At 37.7% G+C, this 26,959-nt stretch overlaps 1 protein-coding gene across 1 annotated transcript; it reads left to right on the top strand.

Annotated features, from left to right (window-relative positions):
* Positions 1-310: 310 nt before the first annotated feature.
* Positions 311-13,028, top strand: NTS (neurotensin). Its single transcript, XM_056482277.1, has 4 exons — positions 311-663; positions 4,711-4,772; positions 10,956-11,180; positions 12,664-13,028. Exons 1-4 carry the CDS (start codon positions 603-605, stop codon positions 12,808-12,810), a joined length of 495 nt encoding a protein of 164 aa, XP_056338252.1. The 5' UTR covers positions 311-602; the 3' UTR covers positions 12,811-13,028.
* The last annotated feature ends 13,931 nt before the right edge of the window (positions 13,029-26,959 follow it).

The following is a 26,959-nucleotide window of genomic DNA, read 5'->3' as shown; positions in this document are numbered from 1 at the left end:
TACCCGTGCCCGATGCAGCACCCCTGCCCACGGCCAGGGCTATATCCCCGCCGTGCCCCATGTCAGGCGTTCCCTGCCCAGCCCCGGTTTAGCATCCCCGCCGTCTCCGGTTCTTTCCCCGGCTGCAGGGAAAGGTTCCGCAGATGAAAGACAAAGGGCGTCAACCGCACGAGGACGGCTCCCCGCGGGGACCGAGCACCTGCGGGAACTTTTTTGGACGGTAACGCTGATAGCATCAGGATCCCCGGGCAGGTCCTTCGGGCAGAGCGGGGTGCGGGGGCTCGCTGCGCGCCCGCGGGGCTCGGCGTGCGTCAGGCGGCCGGTGGCGTCAGCGGAGCGGAGCGGGCAGCGGGAGGGGGCAGAGGGAGGGAGCTCCGTCAGGAGGCGATGCCGGCACCGCCGTGACATCACCCCGCGGCTTATATAGTTGGGGAAGGGTCTGGGTCCCCCGTCTGGTGCCTGCAGCCGCCCGCCAGCACGCGTGCCGAGGGCGAGGAGCGGCTCGGCTCTGTCTGTCTCTCTCTGTCTCTCTCTGTCTCTCTCTCTCTCCGTCTCTCCCCAGGATTTATGGACTTTACTTTCTAGAGGGCGGCGCGGCAAGGATGAGAGCCCAGCTGGTGTGCGTGGTGCTGCTGGCCCTGGCCTCCTGCAGCCTGTGCTCCGGTAAGTGCCCCGCACCGCCCCGCACCGCGCCGAGCGCTCCCGGAGCCCCGAGGGGCACCCAGAGCAAGCGGGGTGCGCACAAAGTGAGGTCGCTTCAGGCTCGCCGGCTGTCCCCGTTCGGCGCCCGGGAACCGGCTCTGATAACGGGTTCTGGCCAGCATCATTTTTTTAAATCACTTCTCTAACTTTCTCCCTTCGTATGACCCATTCCTCCTCGCAGCATCCAGACCACGGCAATCAGTGCAGACTAGTCATTGGAAATACAAATCAGTGCAGACCATCTGCTTGGTTGTGCTGCTGTTCATTGAGTATCATGTATTTCCAAATTAAGATACAAATTGTAATTTCTGCGACTCGTATGAATAGCTGTTGTAATCCAAATTAACATGAATATGTATGCTCTTCAGTCACTTTTTAGAGAGAAATATAATTTTATAATCTGGAGAAAAAGTTGTTAATGACCAATCTGAAATGATGACCAAAAAAAGCCATTGAAACACAGGCAGATCACATAGTAACAAGATTGATGTAAATGTATTTCTTTCCCAAGAGCAGCTGCCTTAAAAAGCTCAGAAGGAGAATGATATATGAAAATGCACTTCCTGCTTCTTTGAAAAATTACACATCTTAAGCATATGCCATTTATGCCTAAAGTTTGTGACCAAATAGGTATGGCGGTAGTTAAACAGCTGTATGCACACATATATGAAGCAGAATAGCCTACAAAATCCAATCTTAACTAACTTGTAAATTAATTTTTCACTCCACTAAATTACTGGGTAAATTTACAGGCAACTTCATTTTTCAACTTTAGCATTCAGAGGGACTCAGAATTCCTAATTCTCATTTTAGATGGAAGTTTCCAGTTGGTATTCCCCTGCAGAAGAAAAATGTAAACCACATGATACCTGCATTTTATTACAGTTTAAATATAATTGTTCTGTGTATTTTAGAGAATGCATGATCTTAGTGACAAAGTTTAACAATTTTTTCTTCCCTTATATTTCTAAGCTTTTTAAACTAATTCCTCATCAGTATTTTCCGTGAAGCAGTTTCAAATTCAACTCCTTACAGAGCCTGAATGAAAGACCTCTAAAGTAAAAATATTTAAGTGGGGATTAAAATAGGTTTATAAAAAAAACCCCAGAAGCCAGATTGTATGGGGAACTAACACAATGGTTTATTTGATTGAAAATTTGAAATGTATTTGTAAATGAGAAATGCCACAGATAAGCTTATGTGAAGGGGCACAAATAATTTATTACTAATATGGACAATTATACCATAAAGTAAATGACTGTTAAATTTTCTTTTGAAAATTTTTGCCCTCAGGTGAAAATATGTACCTGTAGAATGTACTTGTTCCTTTAAAATGTGATTATATGAATAGAAACTATTTTTCTTGTCAGTAGAATCAAGAATACACCAAACTGTGTGAATTTTCTGATTTTAACAATAATGTGTATCCAGACTTTTTATGCTCTGCTCTCTTCTTTTTATGCTTTTGCTCCTCATCCATCTTTTTTCACTCCTGAATTATCTGAACATGCTTCCTTCTCTCCCTCCAAGCCTTATTTTATTCTTCACTCAAGGAATCATGACTCCTAAATAATGTCCTCTAGATTTCTTTTTTTAAATCCAAATGCTTCTTAATACCTTCCTTCCCATCTTTCATGCCTGCAGCTATCTTCCAACCTTGATGTGTGGAAGCTATTTTCCATCCTTTATAGAAACAAAAACCAGGTCCTAAACAGGCACAAGTCCTTTTATTGTTCTCAATTGCTGTGACCCAGGACACCAAAAATCATGATGCTGTCATTCCGTGTGTGCTCACCTGCTCACAGGAGATGCTATCATTGAAATTCAGCTGAGGTGATCTTGTGCTGCCAGCAGAACTTTGGCTAATGGTAAAGCTGCTAAAACTGACTGCCATTCCTACTGAAAGGGCTGAAAGGCTTTAGCTTGGAGATCAGTTGCTAGTGACTTGCTGATTGGTCTACAACAAGTCCTTTTTGATATGAAAATTTAAAATATGAAATAAGGCTGGTTGTAGATCAACATTACAGCAAGTAATGCAATAGCTTTGATGCTAAAAAAATTGAATTAATCTTTTGTGTTGGTAATGCAAAGGTGAACAGGAGCATCCCTACAGAGGAAGGGGATATGCCTGACACACAGAAGTTTTTGATGACCTAAATAATAGGAATAAGAAGCAGTGCAACAATACAAAGTGCAGTGGTTTAGGAAATAATAGAGATTCCTGTTAAAAGCTCCTTTTTAACCAAAGCACAACCGTTGGAAATCTGAGGAATAAAAGACATTATCTTGTTATCTAACCTGTTTTTGGGGGGTTTTTCAGCCACAAAAGATAAACAAAACCAAAAGATATATAAGACAGATACCCTCTGTATCTAATGGTAAGCATTAAGGTTGTTAAGTATTGAGGCTTCTGAAGCAACCTGTACTATGCTGTTCTCTCTTGAGAACACTTCAAGTACAGAAGAGGGCTGCTCTGATGAGCTGGGGAATACAAGGCTTTTGCAAGGAAGGAAAATAGGTAAGAGTCCAATAAATCTGTGCATAGCCCTTCAATGAAGCTTTTAAGGGATTTCTAGGGCAATGGTTTTTGATGAAAAGATACAGTGATCTTTGCTAATCTTGTAAGGATGCACAAAAACACTAAGCTGGAAAGAGCAGTGATTCCTCTAAATAAATACATGATGGGTAAATACAGCAAATAGAAAGGTATCATATATATTGTAGGAATTTATTTGCAAACCATGGATACATTTGTAATTAGAAATAAATTAGACTTGAAATCAGAAGCGAGTAAGCATTGATATTTAGAAGAATTTCCTAAAGAAGAAACAAAGTTCCAGTAGAGGTGAGATTTATTAAGATTGAACATGACTGATTTTTAAGAGCATTGTATTGGGTGGCTTCTGTGCTGACAGAAACCTGTGACACATTGGCACATGCTTGTGGCTCCTCACAGTCTCATGTGCTGTGAAAGGTGGTGACACAGAGTGGCATTGGCCCCTGGAATGAAGACAGAGGCAGAATCTATCCACAGATTCAGTGGTAGGGTCTTACATGCCAACAGCACTGATAATTTCAAAGGAAGTAAGATGTGACCTATATGACTATCAAACATGTTTTGGTTTAGTGTGGTTTGAAATATTAGTGCATTGTTTGGTTTTGGACTGTTGGCATTCCAGGAAAGGTAAAAGCTATGTGGAACTCTGTTTCACCTGAAGACTTAACTGATTCCTTCAAGTTTTTTTCTTTTTGAACTGTGATTGCTGCTACCAAGGCACCAGATCTTCATTGTGATTCTCAACTGTGATGCTGTGTGGAGAAATGTGTCTGTGTATTTTCTTTTTCCATAGCAATCTCTACCTTATTTACCAAATCACAGGACTTGCAAGTCTACTGTGCCATCAAAGGTTGATTGCATTAGTAAAGAAAATCCCTAGACTTCCAGTCAGAATACTTTCTTTTTGTATATACATGGTCAAGAGTTTGTATCATAAGCTGGTCAAGCTGGGTTCTCTCCCATCAGTAAAAATACCCTTAATTTAATTAAGAATAATCAAGAATATTGATTATTAATCAAGTAATCATAACTGCTGTTTACCTAAATAATTTCTACTTAAATAAATATTATTTGAAAATAAATATTCAATTTTTTCTTCAAAAGTAAGCAAAGGTGGCAAATATTTATTATGAAGAAAATGAAAAATATTGCAGCAGCTTTTTATACTGAAGGAATTGCAGTTTAATGAGCCTTTCTGCTGTGAAACTGAGATAAATGAACATTTCCATTCAGTTCAGTAAGCTTGATCATGCTTTAAAAATGTATTGAGTATTTATTTTTAACACAATATTGCTGTTGACTGAAGACTCCTGCCAGTCCCTCTAGGTCACTGGTGTTTGTGTTTATTGCTTATTTAAAAAATTGTTTAAATGTCTAAGTTCTGCATACTGAGTTGAAATATCCATGATTTATGATCACATAATAAACATATGTTTCTGGTTTATTCCCAGATTCAGAAGAGGAAATGAAAGCATTGGAAGCAGATTTATTGACCAATATGTACACATCAAAGGTAATTATTTTTCTTCCTTTACCTGACAGGGAGGGAGCAAATGAATTCTCATTACAAACCCAAAAGTCTTTGCACAAAGTAATAACCTATGATCTAGACAGAAAAGTTCAGTGTTAGGTTTTACTTTGGTGCAAGATTTGTTCCAGTTCAAAGGAAATTTAAAGGTGTTGATGTGACACACTAAACGTGTTCCTCAGTTGTAACACTGGTACTTTCATTAAACTGTCAAAGCTGTGTTATGTACAGAGATGTAAATTTATGTGAGGAAATGTGCTTCCAATAAGATTATGCCCGATGAAAGCTAAATTAACCTTGAGTCAAATCTGTAAGTGCGATTTTTGTGCACAACTCTTCTTATGTGCATATAAAACTAAGATAATCATAGAGCAAAAATAGTTAATGCATATGCCAATTTTGGTTCAAGGTTTCAATCAGAGTGTCAGTACAGGAACATGGGGACATGATTGTGAAAATACTAACATTGTAAATGGCATTTCCTTGACAGGTTTCCAGACTGTGAATAATGTTTATGTTATTTAACATGAATATATAAAAATTCAGTGAAAACCTCATATTGACAAGGTGAAGCAGAAAGTGTTGCACGTATGTATTGGATAGTCTGATAGACACTTTCTCAACACAATTATCTTCCATAAATTATTTAGGAACTATGTATGTCTGATATATCTGCAGTGACATATAAAGAACAAACTGTGAAACAAGTGCTATGGGTTTAAGGGTGGATATTTTAATTCATTATTCCAATAAAGTTTAAGTGGTACTTAAATGTAATGAAAAACAAAATGAGAAATTAATAGTTTCTCCTCCAAAAAAGAAATTTTCATAAGCCAATGACTAGTTGAAGGCTAAGGACAAAACCTGCCAGGAAAACTCCTGCATATATTGTATTTAAGTTTATGTGACTTTTTCCACAGGACTGTTGGATAGACTAGAAGTACAAGGCCAGAAAATGCATTTTCTTTATCTGGTCTGGCAGTTCTTAGATCTCAGTGTTCTTTACTGGCATGAGAGTTAACCTTAGATTACAAATAAACCTGTTGGCCACTTGCTTTTCTAAGGTACAGAAAGATTTAATAACTACTCCTTTTCTGAGACACATTTAAATGTAGGAGGCTTACAAAAATAGGTTTTTTTTATGTGTAGCAAAGCATAGCACACCCTAGAATAAAATCCTGCAGCTATTGGTATTTCTGATACTGACTTTAATGGATCTGTGAACATAACTTCCATCTTATCCTCCCTCTCACCACAGAGCACAAGCTCAGGTAACTCCAAATACACAAATATATTGCAGCAGTTAATAATGTCCTGGTGTTTGCCATAATCCTCTTACGTTTTTTGATGTCATGTAGCTGGCTATTCAGCTTCCTTAGGGTATTTACTGCAGTCAACTGACACTTGAAGTTGACAGAAGCAGTAGATTCATGTTGGAGACATGCTTTAATCCTGTATTATACTTCCTTAAATCACCATATAAAGTTCATTAATTGAATATATGTTGTCTCTTGACATCAAAGCAAGACATGGTGGAAGCACTAAAAACTGTGTATCAAATCTTCTACAAGAGTAATATCACTATCCCATTAATTACTGAAATATTTTTTTTCTGCTGTCTGCTGCTAGATTTTAACCCTTATTACAACAAATTATGGCTCTGGTGTGATAGACAAATTTGAAGACAGTATGTGTAATAGCTGTCTTGTGTTGTGCCTGAGATCTGGTTCCATTTGAGGGCAATTACTGTTAAATTGCACTAACTGTATTTGACACTGACTTGGTAATCAGCAAAGGAAATCCTAGCAATTTAAACAGCATTAAGATGGGAAAAAAGGTACTGTTTATGAAAGCTGAGATCTAAAATTGCAGCAAAATGCATTATCACTTGTGGGTTTAGTATTTGATAGAACAAAAAATTTACCTAAGTAGGCACTTGTGGACTATAGTATGAGGACTATAGCCAGGTTTAAGCATACCTCTTGCAATATTCAGTTGGCTGTCCAATATTATGGAAAGAACTGCCTTATGCCTTTAACTTCACAGACTGCTGTCCAGTGCCTGCTGCCCCTTTTCAAGTTGCTCTTCAAAGCCACCTATATGCTGAATCACTCTCCTTAAAGAAATAATTCATGCAACCTGTCTTCATCACCTAATACAGTTTGTCACCCTTCCCTGCTGTTACATCTGAACCAAGATGCAGGGATCAAACAAGCCCTTAAAATGCTATGTCTTTTTTTTTTTTTTTTTTTTTTTTTTTTTTTTTTTTTTTTTTTTTCTCTAAGATAAAATGCAAAAAGCCATTTGGAAGATCTGATAAAACAACAAAATCTGACTTGTCAAAAATATGTGGACAGTTATCTCCTCTCTCTCTTTTGTTTTAAATAGAAAACTCTATTCATATCAAAGAGATAACTCTATTTCCAGCTTCCTAAATGCTTGCTTGAAAACACTAGCTGCATGAATAATATTTTGAACTCAAAGAAGATTGAGATTATGTCATTTAGAAAAAAAGAAAACCTAAACTATTCCTTGGAGAATATGTCATCCCTAGAATATACTTCACCTGTGGGATCCCACCCAACATTAATTTTATGAAATCATGGACCCACTGATTTTTTTTTTTTGCTGTAGGATGCCTATTTATGACTTTATTTACCCAGAGAGTTTAGCTCCTTGTCTGAGGAGCTGCCTAGAAGTAGAGGAACCTACAGCTACCTAGGAGCTACTGACTTCCTGACGCAGTCATCACATGAAAATTAATAAGGTTTACAGGCATTAATACACCATGGAAGAATTCCTTCTTTAACAGAACTCAGTGCTCTATCTGATTAAAGATATTATTTCTGTGGTTACAATCTGAACAAAATTCAACTACTTTTATGGAAAGGGACCACAGAGATCCTACACTAGCTTGGGATTTTTACTTCATTATAACCTTGCTTTTTATCTACTTTTACTAGATAAGGAGAAGAATGTAAAAAGCAGATATAATTTTTCCTAATGAGAAATAGCATTTGGGATGTATGGAGGGATTATAACAAAAGAAGTATCTTAAGCAAACTATCAGAGGCATCATTCAACCAGAAATTGAAATAGAATATCATATAAATTATAACTTGGGAATCTCTTTTGTCTTGCATAGGACAAGCCAGTTGTCAGCGAAGGAAATAAACTTATTTCAGTTTCTTAGATGATCTTAAATTCTCTTTCAAGATCCATGAAGTGTGAAAAGTTATATATCTGATTCTTATTTTACAATAATATTTAACAGTGGAAATACATCATATTCACTTCAGTATTCATATACCTTTTAAATTCTAGTTCATACTGAAGTCTCATTTGTTTCTTCAGATCATTCTCAGATATTTTTCAAGTTTCTCTTAAAAAATTAGTTCTCTCTTGGCAGATATAGGTTCCTTGTTTTATTGTGTAGGTGTTTTCTAAAACATGTGTTGAGCTATTGTAGTTGATAATGCTTAGACCTGTGTGGAAAATATGCATAAATGTATAAAACATAAAATCTATTGCAAATAATATAAAATATATAATATATTGTAAATTAAGCTGAACATTTGGATCATCATCATCTTAAACTGGGTTTTCACATATACCTTTAGGATAACTGCCTCAGATGTTTTCCCTCACCCTAAAAGCAAAGTAATCTGATTTTAATGCTCTCTGTAATAGTGGTGCAGAAAAGTAATGTGGCTGCTCTCCTCAGTGACTGGATATGACCTGGAAAACTCCATGTTCAGTTAAAATAACCCAAAATTCACTCTGATTGAATTGTCAATGGTAGCAGTAAGTCAGAATCAGGTGTACCCAAGTAAAAATACTTTGAGGAGATATATGCATGGCATTATCAGGAATGACACATCCCTTAACAAATAAAATATTGTTAGAAGCTTGCAGACAGCACTGCAAATTTGTTTTCTCCTAACCTCATAAGTAGGAGCTAAGACAATTTTCACCTAAGGAAATCTGCTATTTAACTATTTTGCTAACACACAGAGGAAAGTTACTTTATGCATAAATGCGCATCAGACATATAAAGTAGTAACTTTAGATAAAAAAGATTCTATAAAGTATGCAAGAAAGCATGAAAAATTACCCTATCCTTTATTCTTCTGTTTCCATCCACTGGAATGTTTTTGGTTCCTACTTAACTCAGAAATCTCACTTGCTGATGTAGCACTGCCTCTAGATTCCATGCTCCATTGCAACTTAGCCATTGCAGTGCTTTTGTTTACGCAGGAGAGAACAGTGAACTGGAGAAGCCTCCCCATTTGTCATGGAAAGCTCCATATTATTGTATTTCAAAAATATATTAAAATGGCCAAAGAACATTTTGAAATTGCATTGAACATTTGGCCTTTTCCTAGTTCAGCTTCTGTTAATGAAATTAGATATTCTGCAAAGAGATTAATTTTGTTTTGAAGCTGTCACATCTTTTTAAATAATGTGATAGGCTAACTAGGGTACTTCAATGGGACAACAGATGAGCTCAAAGTAAAGAGTGCAGAACCAATTACAAGCTTCCAAATAAGATTTCAGATTTGTTTTCTCAGGCTCAAAACAATCTTATTTTTCTGGAATGTTGTCAGGAATCTGAGAATGCACAGCAGTTTTATTAAAAGGCTAAATCATTCTCATTTTGAAGGGTGTGCATGTATCAGTGCACGTTGGAGTAATGATCATGGCCAAAAGAAAACTTTTTTGTACCTAATGCTGAGTCATGTCAACTTTTCTCGTTTCTTCCTCCTTTCTCTGAATTTTCTTTCTTTTCCTTCAAAAAACAGTCAAGTGTGATGAATATACATAAATCTTGCATTCAAGACCCCTTTTTTAGGAAGGTGCTCTGAAGAAACTGGTTATGTGATTACCTGATGTAAGCACTGCATTAGTGCTGTCAAGTATGTGTGAAAGGCAAGGTCTGTGTTAGTGTCATACCCATATTTAACTTCCTACATACTGGAAAAGAAGCAACTACATTTCAGTTCATAGGTAAGGTACAATACTAATGTGCTCACCAAGGAAATCCTTGCCAGGAATAAACAGGAATTTGCCATTTGGATTTTGATTGGAGATTGCTATGTCACCAGTTCTAGTTTAAGGAAACTAAATTCTATACTCAGCACTAAAAACAATACAATGTGGAAGAAATAATTAATATTGGGAGAATGGAAAAAAATGACAAAATCATGGAAAGCAGTAAATTATATAGGAATTAAGTTTTAAATTTACTCCTTTCTATTGGTAATGAAAATGGAAGAAGACTACTGCCACAACTGCTTGGAAAAAACTATACCAGTAGAAAAGTAAAAATCATGATTATCAACCTTTCTTTAAAATGGTTTAAAAACTCACGTATAATGCAATGATGCTTTACTGGAACAAGCAAAATTTGATACAAACCATGGTGAAAATTCCTTTTTTCTGTCTTTCTGTATCATCTCTGGACAGGTTCACTATGGACCACCTAAATACTGTGGGTCTCAGTTTTTCAGTCCAGTCACCAAATCAGGAATACTTTGTTTTCACAGCTCTGTTTTATCTTTCATCCATTTTCCTATGCCAATAGACCTTCAATTAACAACTCCCAGGCTATTGACTTTCCAGCCTTCAAAACTCCTGGGGCTTACAGATTCTGTAACTTTGGATGTAGACTCATCAGACAGCTTGTCCTGAAGCAGAGACTCCATTCCTTTTCTCTGAGATGACTGCTATTTGTTCTGAACTAGGGAGGAGTGTCTAGTTAACCACAGGCATCCAGCTTGGATTCCTGAGCTGGGAATTTATCCAGTGGGTTTGATTCATTATCCTTATTTACACCTGTGAATTTATATTATATTAATTTCCATCTGTGTTTTTGTTTGCACCTGTGCAGAATGACTATGAAATGCTGCCATTCTGGTTTGGTAGCAGTTTGGTTTTTTCATCATTTATATCTACCTGGGGGGCAAGGCTGCAAGGAAGCAGACTTGGCGTGTGTAATAAATGAGCTGTCCTAGGTTCAGCACTCTAATTATTGCCTAAAAGCTGACCAGATGAAAAGCACTTCAGAAACATAAACTTGTTTCTAACAAAATGTTTGAATGCAGCACATGACTACAAAAAAAAAAAAAAACCCAAAATGCATTAAATAGTGGGTGTTTTTATTTTCAGATTAACAGAGCAAAACTTCCTTACTGGAAAATGACCCTGCTAAATGTCTGCAATCTTGTCAACAACATAAACAACCAAATGGGGGAAACAGTAGAGGTAGATGAGGAGGATCTGGTTCCAGGAAGACAGTTCCCTGCTGCTCTGGATGGCTTCAGCTTGGAAGCAATGCTGACAGTATATCAACTCCAGAAAGTTTGCCACAGCAGAGCCTTTCAGCATTGGGAGGTAACACAAACTGTCACAAATGCATGTTTCTGCTGCTGTTGAAGTCCCAGGCTCTGTTTGTACTGATGCTGTAAAAATCCATATCCATGTGATCTCCATCACATTATCTGAGCTTTCCTGCCTGTTTGTATATTCTCTAATACCTCTAATATGCCTCTTTCAATAGTGAATTAGTGAAGAAGAGTATTGAGTTAGTGCAGTTTCTGGTGATCTGAGTGTATGTTTCTTACAATGAGCCATGGATAAATGAGAACTTTCCTTAACTACATACTTTCCCCACTCTTTGTAGCCATTCCAGGTAATCAAACATATGAAAATCATCACAATGCCAGAAAACATAATTAATATCAGCTTAACAGACATGAAGTTACTGTAGATCTATTTAGGCATAAATAAATGTAGCCAGTGTTTCTGTTTTAAGACCCTAAGGCAAACTGGATTCAAAATGTAGGGATACATGCCCGTGTGTACACACCATTTTACTAGATGCTGTGGTTTTCTTATCATTGCTAGGAAACTGGCAGTAAGATAACTCCTGCTTCTTGTTTTCCTACACCTAAAGAGGGCCCTTGAAGTTGACATTGTGATTGTATGAAGATTACAGCTCTTAATGGTTGTTTATAGCCCATTTGTGATATTTATTTAGTACAGTGATTACAGTGATTACACAGAAGCACACTAGGTGCAATCCACTTGCATTGTTAGATGTTACACTAAAAGCTGCTTTGTGTAGTGAAAAAAGATAACTCAATGTCACTACCTGCTTTCCAGAAAGCAAATTTCTTCATCTATCTCAAGTTCATGTACAGTCTAGCTGAATGCAGATATTTTTCTTTTGTTTGTTGTTTGTTTTTTGTTTGTTTGGGTTTTGCTTTGTTTGGCTTTTCTGTATATAACTCTATATATTCTCAATGCTCAAAATAGCTCAGGTGGTCCATTCAAAGGACTGCAACCTCTTTGAGAACCAGAGTTTTCTGAAGACTCTTCATCAGTGCATTTATTGCTAGGAAGGAGCTACCCTAGAACCAAATATGCTGTAACCCATATGTCTTAACCACAGTTCCCTGCTTTGCAAGAAGTTTTACTTTAAAATATTTCTCAAAAGATGAAACCAGCAAGCAGTGTGTGTAGGTGTTTAACCTAAATGTGTGATAACAGAGTGATAGTCATTAAAAACTTTCAGTCAATTTGAGTTTTAGTCTAAGGGGGATACCAGCTTTCCTTCCTAATCAAAACCAATTATCTAATTTGTTGAAGTGGAATTTAAATATCACTTCTGTAGAGCTCAGCTCATCTTAGCCTGATTTTAGGTTTGTGCCTTGTGTTTTGTCTTTTTTCTTTTTTGATTAATGCTGCAGCTAATATAGTAAAGATCTTTCTCCGTGGCAGATATTAAAAAATATTTTATTAAAATTTTGGGGGGTTTATAATCTTCATTATGAAAAAAAGTAGATAACATTGTGTCTCTTCTTGCATCCTACAGTTACTTCAGCAAGATGCTTTTGACCTAGAGAACTCAAGCCAAGAAAAGGAAATCACAAAGAGAAAAAATCCCTATATTCTGAAAAGGCAGCTACATGTGAACAAAGCTAGAAGACCATACATACTCAAGAGAAGTTCATATTACTGATGCAGCAGAAGAAAACAATGTATATTTAGTTTATAGGTAACTGTGCGTTATGGTTATCTAAATCTAAAATCATTCTCGTGTGAAAATATACTCTGGAAAATCAAGATGATAACATAGCTGTGTCTTTTTTGCAATTGCTGTTTCTTGATTGTGAATTTTTCCTACTTGAGATTAATTGGACTAATACATTTGAGAATAAAACTAGTTTTTAAGCATGATGTATTGTACAAAACTGAGATTTCAACATGCTTTCAAAAAATCTTGTAGTCTTTTATAAAGCACATCAACATAACACCAAGCAAAATTTATATTGTCCATAAATCCTGCTGAGAATGAAACACCTCAAACATGTAAATGTTTCCAAATTTCTTTAATAATATACTAGTAAGAACTGCCATATTATTTTATGTTTTGTCAAGTTTAATTTATTAGGGTATGGGTCTAAGGAAGAAAAGGAATGTTATCAATTAACTATTAAGTAGAAAATTCAAAATGAATCGTTTAATAGCTTGCTTGTAAGTGAATTTTAAATTTTTGTCTCCTAATGCTCAGGAAAAAAACCTAAACAACATAAAGCAGAATCATGTCCCAGTGCTGTCACTGTTAAAAGTCAAAATAGTAATCTGTTTACACAAGAAACTTGGTGAAGTGTTTGAAAGATTAATTGAAATTAGAACATCTTAAAATTACTGTTAAAAGGCATTTCTTTTCCCTCCCTCCACAAATTTGTAGAAAACAGGAAATTTCAGAACTCAAAGCAGTCTTGGAAGCTAACATATAGGGAGGGTCACAGCATGGGGAAAAATTGTTTTCAAGCCATGAGGAATCAACTGCTGGCTGAAAGTTACACATTTTCCAGTTCCATGTTTGTGATGCGTGCATGAGATTTGGGATCTCAATGATTCTGGGTTCCATTTAGGAGGAAAACAGTCTGAAAGGACTGGGGGCCACAACAACTGTCAAAATTAAAGGGTGTGAAGCCTGAATGCTCAGACCAGAAGGCAAAATGGGACAGACATTGTTTTTGAAAACTTCTCTGTTTCCTGTTTGAGGTATTTCCTCAAAGCCACACCATTCCCCCCTCTGACAAACAAAACCCCAAACCATACAAAGAAAACCCCCCACGTTCTGCACACACAAACACCCCCAAACAACCAAGAATCCAACAGAAAACCCAAACACATGGAGAATTTCCAAATCCTCTCACAAGTTTGTTACACTTTGTTGCATGGAGAGGGAGTTTTTAAAGTAAAATATATTTTACCATATTAAAGCTAATTATATTTCCTTTTCTTACTGCAAATATTATTAATAAGTTTATTCATTCAATAACCCTTAAATGCATGCACTGACAAGAAATAACTAAGCATACACTAATTATTGCAATAATCATTATGACTCAAATACAGCAAAGCAATTAAGTATGTTCAGTCTCAATGTTTTAAATACTTAATGTGCTTAAGGGCTTTGCTTAAATAAGTAAAATCATATCCCTTCCTTTCTTTGCAAAACACATTGAATTAGACTGAAGACCCAGCATGCTCTCAAGTGGCTAAGAAATATCTTCTTTTCAACAAACCTGTAAGATCCCTAGTCCTATTATGGATATTTGCATTCTAGAATATTTTTTGCTCTAAAATAATGAAGCAGAACAGTTTGTTCCAAAATTTGCTGCTTGTAGTACCTGAGGAAAAAATAAAAAGAAACTTCAGAACCCTTTTTCATGGGAAAAAAACAGAAGAATAAGACAAAAAGAAATAAGTTGTCATATTTTTCTCTCAAGTTTAAGGGTATAAAAGCTAACAAAAAACTAGGGTAGGCTAATATGGTTGTCATCTGATAGAGAACATAAATGTTTCAGGAACAAACACCCTTTCATGTCTCATTTTGGAGGTAATTTAGACAGTCACAGTAATGGCATATGACCTCAAATGATGATACTAACTGTTCCATCCCCATCTAGTGTTCCACACTACCTTGTGACCATGTACTTGTTCTGTGCAGTGCAGAGCTAACAGATTAGTCAGACTGGCTGGAAATGGCATTAAATAACCCATTTCCTTTCAGCAGACTGTGAAACCACACACAGCCAGCTAGTATCTGTCACTGGTGAGCTTAAAGAGCTTAAAGACAGGCAGGAAAGTACAGCTTGTCAGTTGTCCCAAGTCTCTGATGGAGGTGTCAGAGGAATGTCATTCAGTGTGATAGTCTGAACTGGATGAGGAAACTAAATCTGTACTTGTGATATGGTCAGTTCAGCTACAAAAGCCAGTGCTGGCTTTTCAGTTTATTGGTCATTCAGGAAAAGAAAGCATAGCACTATTACAATACTAGAAAACACAAACCATAGAATTAAGCCAGGCGATGAGAGCTGTGAAAGGAAATTTTAAAGTCTGGGAGAATTCCTTGCTTGGAATCCCTTCTCTCTTCTAGCTGTTGCTATCTTCTGATGGCCTCACTGCTGTGGAATTGCAGCCTTTATTTAGCCTTCATTTTTGGGTGATGGCAGAAAAATAATAAACTTATGTGTACTTGTCTCTATTTTGCACATTCTTTCAGTGAGATCCTCAGGGTACCTGCCTCATCCATAACTGCATTGCCTGCAATATCCATGCTGCCATATTTGCAGCAGCAATGAGTGCTGGATGAAGTTCAAGTCAGAGGAAGCTATCACAATATATAAAGACTTATTAACTCAGAATCTCAGTTCTTCCCTTCCCTTCCCTTCCCTTCCCTTCCCTTCCCTTCCCTTCCCTTCCCTTCCCTTCCCTTCCCTTCCCTTCCCTTCCCTTCCCTTCCCTTCCCTTCCCTTCCCTTCCCTTCCCTTCCCTTCCCTTCCCTTCCCTTCCCTTCCCTTCCCTTCCCTTCCCTTCCCTTCCCTTCCCTTCCCTTCCCTTCCCTTCCCTTCCCTTCCCTTCCCTTCCCTTCCCTTCCCTTCCCTGAAACTTCCCTTCCCTTCCCTTCCCTTCCCTTCCCTTCCCTTCCCTTCCCTTCCCTTCCCTTCCCTTCCCTTCCCTTCCCTTCCCTTCCCTTCCCTGAAACTTCCCTGAAACTTCCCTTCCCTTCCCTTCCCTTCCCTTCCCTTCCCTTCCCTTCCCTTCCCTTCCCTGAAACTTCCCTTCCCTGAAACTTCCCTTCCCTTCCCTGAAACTTCCCTTCCCTGAAACTTCCCTTCCCTTCCCTGAAACTTCCCTTCCCTGAAACTTCCCTTCCCTGAAACTTCCCTTCCCTGAAACTTCCCTTCCCTTCCCTGAAACTTCCCTTCCCTGAAACTTCCCTGAAACTTCCCTTCCCTTCCCTGAAACTTCCCTGAAACTTCCCTTCCCTTCCCTTCCCTTCCCTTCCCTTCCCTGAAACTTCCCTGAAACTTCCCTTCCCTTCCCTTCCCTTCCCTTCCCTTCCCTTCCCTTCCCTTCCCTTCCCTTCCCTTCCCTTCCCTTCCCTTCCCTTCCCTTCCCTTCCCTTCCCTTCCCTTCCCTTCCCTTCCCTTCCCTTCCCTTCCCTTCCCTGAAACTTCCCTTCCCTTCCCTTCCCTTCCCTTCCCTTCCCTTCCCTTCCCTTCCCTTCCCTTCCCTTCCCTTCCCTTCCCTTCCCTTCCCTTCCCTTCCCTTCCCTTCCCTTCCCTTCCCTTCCCTTCCCTTCCCTTCCCTTCCCTTCCCTTCCCCGTCTCGTCGATTCCCTTCCCTTCCCTTCCCTTCCCTTCCCTTCCCTTCCCTTCCCTTCCCTTCCCTTCCCTTCCCTTCCCTTCCCTGAAACTTCCCTGAAACTTCCCTGAAACTTCCCTGAAACTTCCCTGAAACTTCCCTGAAACTTCCCTGAAACTTCCCTTCCCTTCCCTGAAACTTCCCTAGCCTGAAACTTCCCTTCCCTTCCCTTCCCTTCCCTTCCCTTCCCTTCCCTTCCCTTCCCTTCCCTTCCCTTCCCTTCCCTTCCCTTCCCTTCCCTTCCCTTCCCTTCCCTTCCCTTCCCTTCCCTTCCCTGAAACTTCCCTGAAACTTCCCTGAAACTTCCCTGAAACTTCCCTGAACTTCCCTGAAACTTCCCTGAAACTTCCCTGAAACTTCCCTGAAACTTCCCTTCCCTGAAACTTTCCTTTCCTTCCCTGAAACTTCCCTTCCCTTCCCTGAGACTTCCCTCCCCTCCCTGTTATTTTGAAGGTCATTAAGAGACTGCTACTTTTTTTTAAAGAACATCTTTTGATATGGGCAATTTTGTTGTATAAAAGCAATTATTGAGAGAGAGTCTGACCAGATTTTGAAAACATCCAAATCCAGGATACTTGGATGGGTCTGCCAGACCTATCAATCAGACATTGGAATAGAAAGAGCTTTGTGGTACCTCATTAGCAGGCAAGCTTTGTCTGACTAAATTATTCCTGTGAAGTAGCAATATGAGAAAATTACATGGAAGCCACCCAGTAATTTTTGGAGAGTGTCAGCTATGAAGAAACAAAGCCTTCAGGAACTCCTGGTTGCTCAAAGAAGATTTGCTTTTTCCAAGCAGATGGAGTCTACAGCTGATATCTCAGGAATTGTGTCACATTCCATTGCACAGAAGGAACAGAGGGACTATACAAAACTGGACTTGAATTACCCAGGAACAGTTTTTTCTGATTGAGCTCCCAACAGGTCAGGCACCAGTCTGTTTTGTTGCAGAAGTTACAGTGCACTGTTAGTCTGGAACCATTTTCTATTTTGCTCTTGAAAATCAGTTGTAGGAAGCTTTTGCAGGATATATTTCTCTTATGGATACAAAAAAAGGGCTACTCAGATGGTCTGCACATTACTTTTTAAATGACTGGCAGCCACATGAAGACCTCTGTCCAGGTGCAGTGTCCTAGATGTTCAATAAATGTCAACACTATGAGAGTGGATTTGTACACCAGTAAATCTAATAGAGTGGAAACATCCTAAATGACAATCTTGACACCATTATTGCAGCTTATTTGGATTTATGAGTTAAAAATCCAAGAGGCTTAAGAGATTTTTATAGTCCAGTATTCTAGAATTTAAGATTATTTTATCCCCTGTAGGCATTTAACTCAAGGCTTAAAAAAAAATGGAAGGAAGGAAGGGTTGAAGGAAGGAAGGAAGGAAGGAAGGAAGGAAGGAAGGAAGAAAGAAAGAAAGAAAGAAAGAAAGAAAGAAAGAAAGAGAAGGAAGAACTAGTATGTTCTCTATTGTGAGTTATTTTCTTAGAGTTTTTACAGAGTAATATGAATTGGGAATCATTTTATCTCAAATGAATGGCATTGTTCCTCAATCTTTTTTTTTCAAATCTGTTGTTTATATGTATTATAAAACAATTTTTCCTATAATACAATATTATAAAGCCTTTTATTCAGATGCAAAAAGACACTTTTTTTTTTAACTCATAAACTCTATGCTTAAAACTCGAGCATTCTTGTCCTAAAAAAAAAAAAAAAAAAAAAAGAAAAAAATTTAAATATTTCCTACTTTTTGGGAGATATAGAGAAGACCTTAGGAAAAGTTTATGCAGTAGCTTCTTCATGAATGAAATATCTTGATTATTTTTGTGTACTATCAAGTCCTTAAGGTAGTTGTATAATCATATACTGTAGAAGTTGTTGTGTTTTGGTATCTTATTTAATGATCTTTTAAATAAATAGGTGTTTGGAAAAAACAACTTGCATTTTGTTCTGTTTAAAAAAAGGTAACAATAAAATTACACCACACAGAGCAAAGGTATATGTGTATATACCCACAAATGAAGAGTTTATTCAAATTATTCTGAATTTGGCAGCATGTAAAGTATAACTTAGAATAATATGTAACTGCAGAATACTACAGTACCATGGCATTATAGCATTCTGCATCTGATTGCTTCAGAAAGAGATAATAACACAAATTTCTAAATTCTTGTCTTTAATATGCAAAGGCACTGAAGTGCTAAAACTGCATCTGTTTTGAAGATTAAATCCTTGGAAAATATTCCATTGTCCTCAAAAGTCCATTTACTGAAGGCAGATTTTTTAGATGTTTTTTTTTTTTTTTTTTTTTTTACAAAGAAGGTAAGAGTTACTATTGCAAGACCCAACCTTTAGAGAACAAGGGAGTAATGAATATTAAAAACTGTGTTTTTTTATAAATATCCCATGCCTTTCCACTTTACCTTTGTGGTTTTAGATTCCTGAGTTACAGTGTTGAACTGCAAGGTGCTGTAAGGGAACAGACAAATGGGAAGCAAAATGCAGGTAGGTAAGGGACTTAATGAAAAAATGTGCAAGGATGCTGGCTGGATATTCCTTCTGTCTGGCTCCAACCAAAGAGCTGGCTGAGGTATGGGTTGTTTGTATTTGGAGGGAGGAAATAAGGGAGGGGAAAAAAAATAAAGGGAATATAATACCAAGTTAAGTCTTGCTTTTGTAGTGCTGGTTAAATGTGGGTGAGTTAGTGTAAACTAGAAGATACAGGATATTCTGAAAAAACAGGTGAGTTCCTATCAGTGTGTGGGAAAGGCAACATCTGCCTGGCAATCCCAGCACTTCCCTTCAATCAAGAAAAGCAGATTTTTTCTCAAACTGTTTCAAATTGAAATGTTTCAAATTGAAGGTTTTTAAGCATAAACTGGAACAACTAAAGAAAGCTGATCAGGTAAAGGAAGGAGGGCATGGCAAGGGTCAAGAAATACACAAACCAGAGTCAGTTGAATCCTTCAGTAAGCCTGAACTGCCAGTACAAGACAGAAATAAAGATTGCTGATCATAGCTTGGGATAATCAAAACCAATCTGCCCAGGTCTGAGAAACCTTGTTGTTTGAATCCATGTGTCAAGAAAGTTAACAAGATTTTGTCTCACTGCTCTCAGAATTAGAAGACATCCTAGTGTGCATACAAGAGGACCACCTTTTTAGGGGAGGTGAAAAAAAGAACAGAGGAAAGCTTACATCCAAAGTGAAGGCCTTATCATAAAGCAGAAGCTCATTTCAGTCTTGAAAGGCAAAAAGAAACCTACATTTGTAGGTAGCTTTTTCCAGATTATTTTCTCAGATAAAAGTTCAGAGAAAAACTCCAGACATTTACATTCTCAGAAAGAAAGTAATCTGGAACTGGTCTTTAAAGCAATTAGATTTTCTTAATGTATCCTAGCATAGTTGTGGCAAGTCAGACACTCTACTTCAATGCATGAACCTGAAATCCAGGTTTTTGTGAAATGCATGGATGGAGATTATAAATAAATTCTTTTCTGAACATTCAAGACAGAAGGCATCAGAAGAAATGCTGTGCTATAAGATTTTTGATGCCTTATTATCAGCTTTCAGTAGTGTGTGAAGAAACATAATGTACTATTTGCAAGACTTTCCAAGGCATATCTTGATGTGAAGGGAACTGACATTTACTGTGATAAGTCTTTATTTAGATAGAGAGAGTGTTAAAATATTGGTAGCATGGTGCTTAAAAACCTGATTTCTGTTCACTTAAACACTTCAGTGCTTTCCTGCTAGGAGTGCATCTGCACCTTTGGCAACATGTGTGAATAAGAAAGGATTGCTCAAATTCACCATTACAGATAATCAGTCCTTCAGACTGATGATATATAAAGCTAAATATTATTTAAACCTTATAGCTTTTAGAACCAGCTGAGACAGTTTGGGGAAGCAGGGGAAAATCAAATAAATGGACAGTATTTATTTTGCTTATATGTAGGTACAAAATACACATACATTTATTCAATACACACAAGCACACATTTGTGTATGGAGACACTGCATACAGTGTTCTCTTGCCTTATCTCTCTTAGGATGCATCTCATCACAGAAAGAGCTTCACTGGGATGTTACTTGATTTTCCTGGCTAGGAAAATGAATATTTATGCTTGTTTTGTGTAAAAAAAAAAAAAAAAAAAAAAAAAAAAAAAAACCCCCAAAACTTAAAAAGTTACTATTTCATAATTCTTGCTTGTGTTATCAGTTCTGGCCAAAACAATGACCCATAGCTCATCTTGTTTAATTTGGGTGTGAGCTGCAGAACTCTCTGCCTGATAGTAACTTTCCAACATTCAGAAAATCACTGGTACTGAGCTGAATATACAATTTGAAGTGGGAGAAGAGGAAATGATTTGGTGATGGAGAAGCTTCAGTCTTCTAAGGTAGCATTAGACTTATTATAAACCTCAGATGTTGCAAAAATGATAGGAGGGAAGCCTTCTGTAAGCTGGAAATGATGATTGGGTAAAATAGCATAAGGAACTCAAATAAAAAGTGGAGTGAATGGTCACTATTAAAGCTAAATGAAGAAAATAGGGACAGAGAGAAAGATGCAATATTTTTCTTTACATAATATCTGAGCTGGCAATCATAATTTCTTTCCAATAAGGTTTGTGATTACTGTTGATTTTTTTATCAGATCTTATACACTATCCACAGAAAACTCAGGATTTGAATTAATTCTGGAATTGGGAAGTAAAATTTTTGCAATATACTGTTTATCAGATGTGTACTCTTCATTTAAACCTTGAACAAAAAAAAAGGGGGAGAGTGGTGAGTTGTTGAATAGCCTGGAGATAAGAAGACAAGAAGGAAAGAATGTGAGAGAGAGAGAGAGACTGTCAGGATAGTTCCTTTTTCCTTCTTTTAAAGCAACTTAGTAAACAGCACAGTTTTAGATCTAATTGTTACAAGACACTGCTTGACCTGTTGTACAGTAGGGAATCAATTTTTCTGTAGTTACTAATAGGTCTGCATGTCTGATTTGTACTATGTCAATTAAGACTGCCTTTTAGAAAATCATACCTTCTGCATGCTGCAATACTCAATATCATATGGACCAGTTACAAATCAAGGCTGTGCATAAATTATAAATTCCCACTTGAAAATTTTTCATAGTTTTTTAAATTAAATTCCCCACTTTAACAAGGTTTCAGGCCAATTGCCATATGTAAATAAAACTATGAGTTAATTAAAAAAATTCTATGACCCAAGCTGTGAAAAACACTTGATATTAAAAGGAAAAAAAACCATGTATTTTCTCTTAATCTTCTTTTTGGGTGAGGTAGATTAGTTTCTACAGTAGACTTGAGGAGAGGAGTGGCAATATTGTAGAGAATTCTATGAGTTCAGCCATACTATGGTGTAGCAGACAATTTGTAATCCAAAGTAAGGAGACCAAATGAATAGCTGCTGTTCATAATCAGTGGTCTTATGAGGATCTACTTTATTGGTGAGCACATAGATGAGAAGGCAGCAGTCAACACAGCAAAGAATAATTTGGCAGAGTATGGATGACAGAGCTGGGAATTTGGGCTGCTTCATGTTTGGTACCAAGGGGTAGAATAACTGTTTTAATTACATTTAGCTTCTGAGACTTTGACTTTCACATGAACAGAGGATAATTAGAAAACAGTCCTGCTCCAGGCTTGAAGCCTGCTTTTCAGATCCACACAGCTTAGGGTGGAGTGTCAGGACTTGTGTTGAACATCATATTCCCAGGGGCCCCAAGCTCAGCCTCTGGAACTTAAGGATTAGCAAACGGAACGCTTTTGCTCATGGATGAATATCAAGGCACTGCCTGGAGAGACACAGTGAATAAAGCAGAGACAACAGCATTATATTCTGCCTTTTAAGTTTTTCCTTTGTTAAAACCCTTAATACAGAGCTTCCATTTAGTTCAGATGCTGAAATAAGAGTTTCTCAATAAAAGAAAACATCTCTCTATTCTCGGATGCAAATAAAAAGTTTTTAATGAGGAGACCTTTAGCAATTTTATTTATTTTTTTTTTCTTATAAGTGCTTAAATGTCTACATGTACAGATTCTAGTACAATACCACAATACTTGGAGATGAAGTGTAAGAATGTTAATTACCTAGAATAAATCTGGAAACATCACAGGTCACATCACTTCCTTCCACTTGCAAAAACATCCATACCCTGTAAGGACTTCAGAATCCAGTGTTTCTAGAGAGTTGCTCAGTTCTAGGAGGTAGTAGGAATGCTGATGCAGCTTCACACACAATCCCATCTGTTAGCTGAAGCAATGGTTTCACAATCAGTGGGAATCTTCTTGCATTGAAGCCAAGGACAGTCTTTAACCCAAAGTTAAACCTTCCTTGACCTGGTGCCAAAGGATTCAGTCAAGAGTTGTATCATGATATCTGATTAAGGCTTAACTATCTGCTTTGGAGTGCCCAGGGCCTTGCACTTAATCCACTAGAAAGGTGCACTGGTATTGCAGGTGAGACAGAAAGCAAAATGCAACCAGCAAATTCTCCTAAGAAAAAAATACATGAAAATAGATCCCTGGAGTCAGGAATCATTGCTGAAGTGGAATATAAAAACATTAAAATATTTGATTAAAATATAATTCCCTTGACTATCTATCTCTCCTACATCACCTATTGAAAATAAAGCTATCTGACATCTTAAATAATAAAGAAGGGACTAGAAAAAAGTCATACTCCTCCTACCTACAAAAATCTGGAAGGGTTAGATATAACTTAAAAATAATTAGGACTTCATTTCTGTAAAATCCATATTGTGTCATAGAGATTCAATGTGTTCTTTTTAATTGATGATGATTTTCCCTTGCTTTGTAGGCTTTGAAAGGAAAAATTGCCTTCAGGAGTTGTTTTTTGCAGTATACCACCATCTGGTGGAAATAAAGAGAAAGACAAAGATTTTGAAGGTTAACCTGTCTAGATAATTGGGAAGTTTTAGTTTCCTTGTGCTAATTGTCTTCCATGGGCTCTGAGGATTTAGAGCACCAAATCACTTTAAACCATGTAATTTTCACACTTCTCTAGTCAATTTATTTGCTTCAATTATTTACTTTTAAGGGGCCCAAGGATATTCTTAAAGCTAAATACACTTCAGTATTTCTTAATATATCTGATCTGTAAGACAAGGCAGAATTTTCCATATGGTTATATAAAATGCTTTAAAATGTGTTTCTAAATATCAAGCAAGATTTATCACATAAATTATATGCTATTGCTCTACATTTTAGGTATTAGTAGAATTCAATTTTGTTCCCTTTCCAAAAAAATTGCTAGCAAGATTACCTTCTTTGTGCTATTGGGGCCTTTTTTTCCCCACCAATTTCTGATTAAAATCTTATGGAAAAAGTTCTAGTCTTATTGCCCATGCACTTTGGGAGCTAAATTTCATTTTACACTGCATTGAAAATTCATAGCTTATGAATTCACAATACAAGCTGATAGTATCTGTGCTCTCTCTGTGGCCACCATGTCCTTTCTGTGCTGTCACTAAAAATGTTAAATATTGTGGGCACAACAAGATTGGAAATAAAATATGTATTAAAAAAAACAAAAAACAAAACAAAAACAAAACAAAAAAAAACAACTTCCTAGAAAAATGTAGGGGTAAAAAAAAAAAAAAAAAATTTGTCGATATTTGTTTTCCACTAGAACTAAATATTCTGCTCTGGAGATTTTTACTAGGATCCTCAGTGTCTCACCTACTTTTTTGCTACCTGCTAGGCTCACAAACTAAGTACTTAGACATCCCAAATTTTCACTGGAAAATTATTTAGGGAATTGAAGTATGCTATCACCAGATGTTTGGGAGGCTGCAGCAGAAGGACCTAACCAGACTTAGAGACAGGTCCCTTATGCAGCCTTGGCCACCAGCAAGTCAGCAAATCTTTCCAGAGAATTAAGAATCTTTCCAGAGAATTACGAGTCTTGCTGAGCTCAGTGCCATGACCACAGCCAAGGGTCAGTCTGTCTGCCAGTTTCTGCTGGAGTTTTGGCAAGATCAGCCAGTCCACAGGAGTGTTCTATGCCAGACAACTGTCCTTTTTTAAAATGGAAAAATGCTTCCCTATCACATTTTAACCAGCCCTAATAGCACAAAGACAGCACTGTGGACATAACAGTGGCATTGGCATTGTAACAACTGCCTTTCATGTACTTGACAGAAGGATTATTTCTGATCTCTAGAAAGCCAGAGGGAATGCAGCTGGCAGGGGAAGATCTTGGATGGTGCAAAGCTTCTGAGCCCTTCCAGTGTGCCAGGGAGACAGAGACCTCAACAGTGGTATCAGGAAAATGTTGAATGTGGCACGTGTTCACAGTGGCTGCCACACACTAGTGGTTGGAGATGATCTCTTTGTGTTGCCTGCTATTTCCAGTGGGGTTGTGTTCAGGATGACACAATGCATAGCTGCACCCAGTACTGGCTGCTGCCCTTTGCAAGAATAGGGGCTACCTGTTAAATATGGTTCCATATCCATGACTCTTCTCCTACCTGAGAGATTCTGGATGGAGTCAGATATAACTTTTAAAAAATTGGAACTGTGTTACTGTAATAATCATTATTTTGTGTAGATAAGTGGGGATATTTAAGAACTTTTTTTTAAAATTTCAATTTAATTATGAAGCACACGACTAGAATAATTTACTTGTACTGTATCAAACAGGTATCACTTTCATAGTGCAAATAATCATGCAGGACGGGGACTCCAATTTGCTGGGAACAGAAGTTCATGTTTAAGCAGTATTGCTGAAGAAAAAACAGGAAACTTCGATCCAGAGAGAAGTGCAGCTGAAATGACTCAGAAAACCATACCATTTTAATGCCTCAGGTATTTATGAACACAAGATGAGATTATCACACAGTAATTTTGAATGGCTTTGCTATAATTAATATTACCAGTTTTGTAAGGAGCTGTTAATTCTTTTTCAATCACTTGAGGATAAGTTTCACAACTTAATTGTGTCTTGAATCCATTCTTGATATTTTCAAGCAGGGTAGATTTAATTTTTTTTTCAACCTATGTTAGCTTTTAGCAAGTGACAAACAGCATCATTGTTTAAGTGAGGGGCTTTTTTTTACAAATATTCTACATTTTAGCAAGTCCTTCTCTTTCCCTTCTAAAACTATCATAATGTGGCTGTATCACATTGTTCCATTACCTTAAGCTCTGTTGCACCAGAGAAATGTTTTTTTTCTCTAAGAGATCTTGGGGCTCACAATACTTCTAAAATTATTACCTGGCTTTTTCAGTCCTGTTCATATGTTGTGGTTTAACATTGGTAGGCAGCTAAGCACCAAACAGCCCTCATTCATTCCCCACTGAAGTGGGATAGGGGAAAAGTAAATGAACATTAAAACAACAAAAAAATCTGAGTGCCTAACCATTAATTTAAAAAAAAAAAAGTCATAAATGAAGGATTAATGGAAGAAGAGAGAAAGAAAACAAAACAAGTGATGCAAAGGCAATCACTCACAACTACTCAGGTAGACCAATGTCCAACCAATTCCTCTTTTCCCTTTTTTTTGGCTGAAGATGATGCTGTATGGCATGGAATATCTCTTTGGTTAGTTTGGCTTGTCTGCCTTTTCCCTCTCTAGCTATTTTGCACCTCCAGCCTCATCAGACTCGGGGTAGAGTGAGGAGCAGAGGTGGCCTTGGTGCTGTGCAGACATTGTTCACCAGCACCTCTGACATCAGTGTGTCATCAGTATTGTTTTGATCACAAATATAAACTGTGGCACTGATTGAGCTGTTATGAGAAAGTTAACTCTACCCTAATCAGGCCATTACTGCTGATACTCCCCAAAAGTTCTGTACTACTACAGCATCAAAAGCAGTTTTGTACACAGCCTTCACCAAATTAAAATTTATTCACCTTGACATGACGCCTTCCATTCTGCTCTTCACCTGAAGGAGTGCAGGATTAGTCTGCAATCACCTTTGTCACTGCTAGGAAGCTGATTTAATTTGCCTTATTTTAAAGCAAAAATTTAGTTTTCCCCTGCTTAAGGTCACAAAATTAGTAAACATACCTAGCAGTCCATGAGTTTAATTGAAAATAAAACTCTACAATCACCAGCACGATGCCCCAAATTGTGGGTGGCCAGGACTAAGATACATAAAAGGGAATTTTCAGAAATTTGGCCTTAGATGTAAGACTGGAAAGGATGTGTGGTACACATGTAGTGTGAGTGTGCTGAGTGAGAAGAGTGACTGCAGAGCTTTTCCCGACCCACCTTGGTCACCCTGCTCTTGACATGCTCAGGACTTCATAATCTATCTGTGGACCCTTGCAGCTCCTAAATGCAGCTCCACCTCTTTCTCCTCTCTTTTCTGCTTCACATGCTGGCAGGAAAGGAAGTCTTCAGAGGCAGAAAATGTTCTTAATGGGGTCAGAACCCTGGGATGAAAATCAT

This window comes from Oenanthe melanoleuca, chromosome 1A (genome assembly GCF_029582105.1).
Source record: "Oenanthe melanoleuca isolate GR-GAL-2019-014 chromosome 1A, OMel1.0, whole genome shotgun sequence".
Taxonomy (NCBI): domain Eukaryota; kingdom Metazoa; phylum Chordata; class Aves; order Passeriformes; family Muscicapidae; genus Oenanthe; species Oenanthe melanoleuca.
This window is presented reverse-complemented; position numbering and strand designations above follow the sequence as displayed.